The sequence below is a fragment of the Narcine bancroftii genome, chromosome 1, assembly GCF_036971445.1.
Source record: "Narcine bancroftii isolate sNarBan1 chromosome 1, sNarBan1.hap1, whole genome shotgun sequence".
Lineage (NCBI taxonomy): Eukaryota > Metazoa > Chordata > Chondrichthyes > Torpediniformes > Narcinidae > Narcine > Narcine bancroftii.
This window is the reverse complement of record NC_091469.1, coordinates 393,884,714-393,895,525: the sequence shown is the minus strand read 5'-3', so window position 1 is coordinate 393,895,525 and position 10,812 is coordinate 393,884,714. Positions and strand designations below refer to the sequence as shown.

General features: G+C 40.1%; 1 protein-coding gene across 3 annotated transcripts in view; it reads right to left on the bottom strand.

Annotated features, from left to right (window-relative positions):
* The window catches only part of mios (missing oocyte, meiosis regulator, homolog (Drosophila)), a 33,512-nt gene that overhangs the window by 3,694 nt on the left and 19,006 nt on the right, over positions 1 to 10,812 (bottom strand). For 2 of the 3 annotated variants that reach the window (XM_069913703.1, XM_069913704.1), the window contains exons 9-10: positions 8,178 to 8,382; positions 6,889 to 7,018 (exon numbers count right to left, since the gene is read on the bottom strand). In XM_069913703.1, the coding sequence (XP_069769804.1) occupies positions 6,889 to 7,018; positions 8,178 to 8,382 (335 nt within the window). Of the gene's footprint in view, positions 1 to 43; positions 125 to 6,888; positions 7,019 to 8,177; positions 8,383 to 10,812 lie in introns of those variants that run through there. The other variant, XM_069913705.1, reaches the window with a different exon arrangement.

Genomic DNA, 10,812 nt, shown 5'->3' with positions numbered 1-10,812 from the left:
AAGATTACAATTAAGAAGAAAAAAAGTGCAAGACTGAAAAGACTGACTTTTATTGAAACTAAGTTTATTTTGGGTATTTGAAAGTTGTTCTTAACTCGTTCATCCCAGCCTGTAGAAGTCAGACCTGGGTTGGAAGGTAAAAGACAAAGAATAAAAGTATATAATGGTCAAATCTGATTGCCCTCTGGAAAGGGGTCTAAAGCAGTCCCAAATTTATTATCAGAGTACATATGACATCACATACAACCCTGATGTTTTTTTCCCTGCACAGACAAAATTTACACTTACTGGTTGTGCAAACTACTCAAGAAAAAGATACATATACAAAAGAGAAATGTAAACAAACTGACTGCAAATACATAAAAATATTCAGTATTTATATATTTAGTGAAGAGTCCTTGTGACTGTTGGTGGAGGGATAGCAACTGTTCCTGACCCAGGTGGTAAGTCTTGTGGCACCAAAACAGATAAGTGTTGATTCTTGATGATTGCTGCTGTTCTCTGACAGCAGCACACAATGTAGATTTTCTCATTGGTGGGGAGAGATTTGTCTGTGATGTACTGTGCTCAGTCCACTACCTTTTGCAGGGCCTTCCACTCAGGAGATACTGGTGCCCCAATACCAGGTTGTGATGCAGCCAGTCAGCACACTTTCCACTACACATCTGTAGAAGTTTGTCAAGGTTTCCAATGTCATACCACAAATGTCTGCCAACTGCTGAAGTAGTAGAGGCTCTTTTGTGCTTTCTTCATGATGACATTAGTAGGTGGAGTCCAGAATAGGTATTCAAAAATGGTGACTCCGAGGAATTAAAATTTGCTCACCCTCTCCACCTTTGTTCCCCCAGTATCACTGGATCGTAAACCTGTTTTTCCCTTCCTAAAGTCTACAATCAGCTCCTTGGTTTTGGTGATACTGAGTGAGCAATTGTTAGTACTGTACATCATTTAGTCAAGTTTTCAATCTCCTTCCTATATGTTGACTCGTTGCCCCTTTTTATACAACCCACTACTGTGGTATAGTCAGCAAATTTTGTTGTACTGAGCCTCAGCTGCTGGGTCCATTGTTGTTTGACACTTCATTCAATGATGTAAACTGGATCAGCAAATTTGCAGTTTACATCAACAGTGACATTGGAAAAATGGACTATAGAATGATAGATGTAATTTGATGTGGACAAGTACGAGGTGCTGCACTTTGGGAGGTCGAACCAAGGTAGGTCTTGCATTGTAAGTGGTAGGGAACAGTGGAGCATAACAGAACAGAGGGATTTGGAAATACAGATACACAATTCAACAAGAAGACAAAGTCATAAATGAAGTTTGTGGCATTCATAAATTAAAGTACTGAGTACAGGAGTTATTTTGAAGCTATACAAGGCATTGGAGTATTGTGTGCAGTTTTGGTCACTTAACTATAGGAAAGATACCAATATGGTTGAAAGAGTGCAGAGAAAAATTATAAGAATATATTGCTGGGACTTGAAAATCTGAGTTATAAGGGTGAATACGTTAGGACTACATTCCTTGGAGTGTCAGAGAATGGAGATTTAATCAAGGTATACAAAATTGAGGGGTATAGATAGGATTAATGAAAGCAGGCTTTTTCTACTGAAGTTAAGTGAGTCAAGAACTAAAAGGTCATGAGTTAAGGGTGAAGTGTTTAAGTGGAATGTTGTATATTCCTCCCACTGGAGAACACACACAACACAATCCTTTGTGTTCTTTATTTAATCTAAAATGGTTCTGTCTCCCACAATACAAAGCTGTTACCTGATGTTCCATAACACTTCACCCACCCAAAAAATCTAAAACTAAGATTACCAACAAGTCGGTGACAACAAATAAATTACTAAGCATGGTACTTCTCCATCAATCATGGGATATAGTCCAAATGTAATGGAGGACACTTCTCATCTTTAGATCTCCTCGGCAATGGAAGACTTGGAGGACTTTTCAGGAGATTAGGTAGTTACTGTTGGGACATCTGGTGGCAGCTCATCACTTTCCCATGTACCCAACGGCAAGTATATCTCTGGAACTATTAACGGGGTCAGATCCAACATATCCTCATTGGCATAAACCCACTCTGGATCTGGTGTGTCAAAGAGATTGTGCACCTTGGATTTGGACCCTGGACATCATTTGGTTGATGTGTCATTTCCATATCATTTCTCCCACCAGCACTGAATATGAACATGGGCTTTTTTTTTTAGAAGCACTCCTCTTATCCATGTTTTTTTTATTCTCTCAGTGATTTCTCATCAATACGTCCAATTTCTAGAGTTCTAGTTGGTTTACCAAGAGATGCTCATTGCTGGATACGAAGCCCCATGTTTGGGTGTTCCGCAGCAAGTATGGTTCTCAAGTTGTGTCCAAACACGAGTTCTGCTGGCATGTGATTTGTTGTAGACTTCAGGGTTGTCCTGTATGGTAACAGAAAATTTACGATCCCATAGTGCCACGTTACGTTCGATGACTTCTGGGCCTTTGTGGCTTTTTAAAAAAAAGACTGTATAAAGTGTTCTGCTTCTCCATTGGTACTTAAATGAAAGGTGCCAATATGTCATACTGTATTTTTTTTCCAGGAATTGGTTGAGAGCATTAGACACAAATTGTGGTCCATTATCGGAGACCAGTTCTACTGGTAAACCGTACGTTGTGAAAATACTCCTTAGTCTCTCAATTGTGTTTTTTTTTCTGCTGTTGTTGTCCGTATTTTGGATACCATAAGCCATTTGAAGTGTGCATCCACCACAATCAAAAAGTTTTCATTCATAATTGAGCCAGTGAAATCAATGTGAATTTGGGGGCAGGGGAGTGAAGGCCATTTCCAGGGGTTCGCTTTGGCTTGGACTGCTTTAGGTTGCATTTCTGGGCAAATGTGACATGCTCTCACACTTGGTTCAATGTCCATGTCTGTTGATGGCCACCAGACATGCGTGTGTGCTAGGGGCATCATTCAAACCATCCTGGATGACTGTTGAAGAGTTCAGCTAACATGGTTTGGAATGATTGTTCTTCTTGCCCACAATAAACAACCCTCTTCAATTGATATCTTGATTTAATGTGGTACAGGATCTTTGAGATGGTTGCCTCATTTCATACCTCTTTACTGATAGTTTTTGCTGTGATTAGTCAAAGTTGTTCTTAATTAATGGCTGTTGATCAATCCTTCCATTTGTTCTGTCTCTGGCAGAGGAAGAAGCGACAAAAGCATCCGCATGGCAGTTTTCCTTCCCTGGATTATGTTTTAAATTGTAATCATATACTGCCAACTGCATTGCCTATCTTTGAATTCTTGTGGCCACTAGTACCCGAATGCCTTTCTTCGGGCCCAAGATTAAACTCAGTGGCTTGTTTGTCACTTAGGTGAACTTTCTACCATTTAGGTTTTTATGAAATCTTTTGACACCAAAAATTATGGCCAGTCCTTCCTTTTCCAGTTAGGCATAATTCCATTCACAGGGTGTTAAACATAGAAGATAGGAGCAGGAGTAGGTCATTCGACCCTTCGAGCCTGCTCCGCCATTCAACGAGATCATGGCTGATCTTAAAGTTCAGTACCCCATCCCACCTTCTCTCCGTAACCTTTAATATCCTTATACTGAAGAAATATATCTAATTCCCTCTTAAATATATTTAATGAACCTGCCTCTACTGCCCTCTGTGGCAATGAATTCCACAGATTCACCACCCTCTGGGTAAAGAAATTCCTCATCTCAGTCCTAAATGGTTTGCCTATTATCCTCAAACCATGGCCCCAGGTTCTGGATTTTCCCATCATTGGAAACATCCCATCTGCATCCATTCTGTCCAGTCCTGCCAGAATTTTATATGTCTCTATGAGATCCCCTCTCAATCTTCTAAACTCCAGCGAGTACAATCCCAATTTGTGCAATCTTTCCTCATAAGCCATTCCTGCCATTCCAGGTATCAGCCTGGTGAATCGCCTCTGCACTCCCTCCATTGCAAGAACATCCTTCCTTAGATAAGGTGACCAAAACTGCACACAATACTCCAGAGCAAGAAGTATAAGCTACAGGTTGTTCTCCTTTTTCTGTGAATTGTGACAATACTCACTGGTGATGCATCGACCGCCAGGGTCACTTCTTTTCCTGGGTCATCTTTAGAGGTCAGCATCTTCTTCAGCCACTTGAAAGTCTTCTCACTTTCTGTAGTCCAACACCATTGTTGATCCTTCTTTAATAGTTGCATAAGCAGGTTGCACAATGTGGACACGTTGTGGGTGCATTTTCGATAATTGTTCACCAAACCCAAAAATGACTAATTCCGCTCAAATTATGAGGCAAGGTGCCCTGTGGACGGTTTCAGTCTCTGCTGTGTTCATCATACTCTTTCACTGTTGATTGTAAATCCCAAATATGTTACTGAGTGTACCATAAACACACATTTGTCTTGACATAGTCTGACCTTGGCTTCCTTCAGTTGGGTTAGTATTTTTTTTCCCAGGTTTGCCAAGTGCTCCACGTCATCGCGACCAATAATTATAATAATGTCGTCAAGGTAACATCCCACATTTACTCCTTGCAACAACTGATCCATTATCGATTGAAATATCACGGGTGCTCCTGATATTCCGTATCCGTATGACATTCTGGTATACGTGAACAATCCTAAGTATTGATTGCCACCTATTTTTCTCAACTCCAAATCCAATTCAACTTGCTGATATGCTTGTGATAAATCCAATTTTCTGAACTTTTTACCACCATTCAATGTTTGAAACAAGTCTTCTGGGAATTGGAATTTTGGGTATTTGCACAGCTTGATTAATGGTGACTTTATAGTCACCACAAATTTGTATTTCACCATTGACTTTTCTAAAAGGAACTATTGGGTCACTGTATTGCAGTTTATCAATAATTCTTTCATTTTCCAGTCTGTTGTGTTCAGCTTCAAATCCCTTCTTCATCACAAAATAAACCATCCTTGTTTTGAAGAATTTGGGTTTGGCCTCTGGTTTCAAATGCAGTCTGACCTGGACTCCTTGGATTTTACCCACATCTTTTCCAAATACTATCTGGTACTTTTGGAGCACTTACTCCAGTTTGGATTTTTGTTTTCACTCAGTCTGTGCATTTTTTATTGCCCCAATATCCTTCCAATCCAATTGGATTTGTGACATCCAATCTCTTCCAAACAAAGCAGGTCCCTTTGTGTTTTGTAATCTTTTAGATGTCTGGCCCGTATATTCGACGTCAACCTGGCATTTTCCCAGTACTTTGATTTTCTCTCCAGTGACTTTTCAACACGTCAGGTTGTCCTACTTTGAAATTGGGTAATACTCTTGTTTTTAAGCTTTTTGGCATTAAAGACACCATGGCCTCAGTGTCTAGTTCCATCTGAACTGGTTCGTTGTTAATGTTAACGGAAATCAAGATTTCCAAATTGCAGTTTATCACATTAACAGCCATTTGGGTCGTTGCTCGGATTGTCGGAACTTTCCTCTTCCTCCTTGGATTTCTCACCTTGCGTGTTTTAGTTCTCATTTTCTGATTTCACTTCTTGTGGTGATCCCCTTTTTGCTTATTTTCCCTTTTCTTTAAGCTTCTGGACTTAATGTGCCTCTCTTTGTAGCATAGGTAACATTTGAATTTTTTGAAGAAACAGAAATCCGGACTGTGATTACTTTCTCCACAGTGGAAACATTCTCGGCATTCCATTTTCTTTATTTGATGTTCCCACTACTTTCCTTGTATCATACTCTGGTTGTGGTTGGCCATTTCAAAACTCAGTGCTATTTCATATGCAGCGTCAATGTCTAATCATCTTTTACTCAATTGTTGAGTGTTGCAATCAGCCAAACTGATGACCAGCATGTGCTTCAAGACTTCATTTAAGACTATTCCAAACTCAACCTACGCAATTCAGCCATATATTGGTTCAGTTTCACCTAGTTTCTGCTTTCTAGTCCAAAACTGGTATCTTTCTCCCATCACTATTGGTCTTGGGGATAGATTTCCTCCCACTAGGCACATAAAGCAGTATACGATATATAATCTGGGCATTGCTATGGATTTTATCAGGCTATATGACCTGCTTTCCACCTCATTTAGAAATGTTACCTGTTTTCTTAAATTTCCCTCTGTATCTCTTATTCCCTGGGTGACACAGAACAAATTGAATCTTTCAACATATTCATCCCAGTTTTCTAATTTCCTAGGACTCTTCAAAAAGTCCTTCTGCCATTTTTGGCTTCTCCTTTGTTTCACTATGAATGAACTTCAGGAGCTCAACTACAACTTCAGCAGTTGTATTTTCAGTTTAAAGTCTTCTGTTCTCCCCCTCCGACATTTGAAATGTGGGATAACATTTTTATCCTCATTGCCAATTTGTTGTATATTCCTCCCACTGTAGAACATACTCACATGAGACATAGTTAATCTTGTGTTCTTTATTTAATCTAAAATGGTTCTACTGTGCCCACAATACAAAGCAGTTTTCTGACATCACACACGAGTGTTCCATAACAGGGAACACTAGGGAAACTTCACTCAGAGGGTGGTGACAGTATGGAGTGAGCTGCCAATGGAGGTGGTAGATGCAGGTTCAATTTCAACATTTAAGATTGAATAGATATATGCATATGGGGAGTGAAGAAGTATGGAGAGCTATGGTCTGGGTGCAGGCCGATGGGACCTGGTGGAATAAGTAGTTTGGCACAGACTAGATGGGTCAAAAGGCCTTCTGTTCCAATACTGGATTCTATGGCATGGAAAAAGGTTACAATATTAAAAATAAAAAACAAAGTAAATCCTAAAAAGGCCTCGGAAAAAGATAATTCCTGAAAACTTTCATTTGTACTTCATTATACATCAGTTGCATTCTAGCTGCCCCTGCTGTACCTAGCCAATTACATCTTACCTGAACCAACTGAGCATATGACCAGCATGGCCTCCATGACGACAGTTCTGGCACCAAGTAAACCAGTTATTGAACTGAGCCAACTTTTTGTCTTTGCTGAGATCAATCTTTTCATCAGACTTTCCAGTTCCTATTTCAACAAGAAATTTATAGCTAAAAATCACCCAAGATGCATTACATTGCAAATAATGATATTAAAGAGTAATTCCCCCAATTCTTCAAAGAGCGAGTTTTTCCACAAGCTTATGGATCATGCAAAATAACAAGATTACCCTACTGAAAAGCAAAAGACATGAGATACTAGAAATCAAAGTAGTGGATCATCAATATAATATTTTTAACGGTTTCCCTTTCCAATGGTGCTGCCTGACCTACTGAGTATTTCATGCATTTTCATTTTTTTCTTGAGATCAGTAATTTTCTATGAGTTTATGATGACAATTACTTGCTTCTTGCCAGACTTTTAAAGTATCAACGTCTTTAATGCTAAATAATTCAGAACCCACTAGTAGGCCTGAAGTGATGGAGGAATTCCAGTGGAGTTGTGATGTTACCACAGCTTTTCCCTTCTTCATTGTGATGGCAGAAGACAATGCCTCAGATGATAAATGTATTGACAGGACAGAAGTTTGGAATTAGTATCCGGGAGAAAATAGATTTCAATTCATTAAATGAGGAAAGCAAAGAAATTATTTACGTAAAATTTCTGACTCAAGGAATGCTTTGCTCCAGGAAGTGGTAGAAGTTAAAGTAGTCAAGACAGAAGCATGCAAAGGTTTAGTAAAGCTCTCGACAAGTAGCTTTCTAATTTGGATTCATTTTGTGGCTCTGTTTCCCATGCTCCCTTTAACCTCACCCTGGCTATATTCCCACAAACCTTTTAAATACACTGGGTTCCTGCTTCCAGCACTCCCTTAAGAAAAAATCACTGGAGACCCATTTCTCACTCCTCCTAGTTCAATTCACTGGAAAATTTTATACCATTGTGTAACAAAAAAAAAATTTAAAACAAGCCAGGGGAGATTTGCCAGTCTGGCATCAAAGTCCCAAAGTTGCCAGGTTATTGGAGTTTTACTGTAATAACAATCCTAAACAAGTTTCATGTGCAAGCTACTGTCCAATTATCAGCAATGGAAAAACATATGAGAAACCAAGTTCACTTCCCAAACACACCTACCAAAAATAAAAACGAGTATTAAATGTAATTTTGTCCAAAATTAACAAGGTAAAAATTGCCTAAAATATGCAACAAAAAAAATCAAAATACATGTACAAGAACTAGTGGTTACCTAAACAGCTTGAAACTGGTGTTCCCATATTGATAAGACAGAGTGCACAGCGAGGAAGAGGTTTACGACATCCTGGACAGCTTGTAACCTTTGATTTGGTAGGAGAACCACTGACACCATATTGGCTGAAACTTCTTCCCTGATGTGGCATGGCTGAGCAGCTATACGATATGGATTTTCCACAAAAGTTACAGCTTACAAACACCTGGAATATATTCATTGAAACACAGTTGTAAGCAGGAACCATAAAATATCTTTAACAAAGGTTTTCCCTTCGTTGTCTAAAAATGAAATGAAAGCCAATGCCACAAATGGTAATGACAAATGCAGGAAATCAATTTCACTATTTTCACTCTTCCCAAAAAAATTCCACATATATTTTAAAACCTTTAATTTGATTTTGACAAAAATGAACTAGGAAAAATGTGCTTAAACTATATAACACCTGTTACAAACCGCACCTAACGAGCAACAATAGGCAATGAATCAGACAGTGTTTAATTTTTAAAAACACTAACTTTATTTCTTAATCTTAAGCTATAGCAGTTCACTCTTTCAAATACAGTTTTTAAAGTGTAGGCCTTTGAAATTTATTGCCCAGAATTAATGTGGAACTGATGGGAACACTGGAGTTGTGGCTGCTATAGACACACAAATTCTTGTGTTGCCTTTGAAGAAATATCCATCCACACGAGCTGTGATCACAACACTCCTGGTCCTTTTGTAGGCAAGACTTAAACTGGGCGCCCTCCACGAAGCTTCAAAGACCCTGGCACCAAGTAACTTCACTGCTACTCACACTTAAAATGAAGCTGTCTCTCCAAGTGACCTTCACTGTTAGTTACAATCAAAGTGAAGCATTTTGCTTCCCAAAACGCCCTCCTGGCACAGGTCAATCCACCGAAAGGATGATTCACAGAGCATGCTTTGAATTCCACAAAAATGGCTGACCACAAGTGTTGCTTGAAAAAGTTGTTTTCTCTTTAGCAGTCAGCATGGTTCTCCCTTGCAAAATCACGTCTTTGCAAATGTATCAAATCTGGAAAAGACTGTAACAGGCCTTCCCTCAGTTCTTCCAACGAATCGAATTGTCACTGGACTGTGAATTGTGATGGTGCTTATGTGAAATGTTAACTGACTATTCAGTCCCTCCTGTCTATACTATTCCCTTACAGTGATAATCCCATTTTACTCAAACAAGAACTTATAATACACCAAAACCTCCTTCTTCTTTGGCTTGGCTTCGCGGACGAAGATTTATGGAGGGGTATGTCCATGTCTGCTGCAGGCTCGTTGGTGACTGACAAGTCTGATGCAGGACAGGCAGGCACGTTTGCAGCGGTTGCAAGGGAAAATTGGTTGGTTGGGGTTGGGTTTTCCTCCTTTGTCTTTTGTCAGTGAAGTGGGCTCTGCGGTTTTCTTCAAAGGAGGTTGCTGCCCGCCAAACTGTGAGGCGCCAAGATGCACGGTTGGAGGCGATATCAGCCCACTGGCGGTGGTCAATGTGGCAGGCACCAAGAGATTTCTTTAGGCAGTCCTTGTACCTCTTCTTTGGTGCACCTCTGACACGATGGCCAGTGGAGAGCTCGCCCATATAACACGATCTTGGGAAAGCAATGGTCCTCCATTCTGGAGACGTGACCCACCCAGCACAGTTGGGTCTTCAGCAGCATGGATTCAATGCTTGCAGACTCTGCCAGCTCGAGTACTTCGATGTTGGTGATGAAGTCATTCCAATGAATGTTGAGGATGGAGCGGAGACAGCGCTGATCGAAGCGTTCTAGGAGCCGTAGGTGATGCCGGTAGAGGACCCATGATTCGGAGCCGAAAAGGAGCGTGGGTATGACAACGGCTCTGTACACGTTGATCTTTGTGTGTTTCTTCAGGTGGTTGTTTTTCCAGACTCTTTTGTGTAGTCTTCCAAAGGCACTATTTGCCTTGGCGAGTCTGTTGTCTATCTCTTTGTCGATCCTTGCATCAGATGAAATGGTGCAGCCGAGGTAGGTAAACTGGTTGACCTTTGACACTATGAGCAGGAAAGGGCTTTGGCAAATACTAGAGTGCCTCGGATCCTCCCCCAAGTTCCTCAACATGGCTATCCAAAACCTTACTCCAAGCAAATAACACCATCTTGTGGATCACACTGTCATAAAAATTTTATTTTCATTCTGTGTTCAACACAAATTTGCACAAAGTTGGTATCATTCAAGCACATGCTCGTATCTCTTAGACTGAACTAACTCCTCAAAACTTTTGACTAATATGGCCATTTTAAATAAATGTACATTTTTAAACAGTATAGAATACAACTGGTCAGGCAGCATCCACCAAAAGAAATGACAAGGCAAGTTTTCTGGTTGGGATACTTTATCATCTGTCCATGAATGCTGACTGTCCCACTGAGTCTCTCCAGCATCTCACTGTGTGCTCATGATTCCCGGCAACTACAGTTCTTTTGTTTCTGAAGGGACTCCCTTTTGATTCTCTTATTAGAGAGGCACCTAGCTGGTCTAATGTCAGCTCTGTGTGCAAAAGAGGACAAATTTTATACGTTTATTTCCATGACAATAAAGGAATCTGAACCTTTTGCTTGTATCTGATATATGCCTCCTTTTTCTTTCTGATCTGTGTCTAC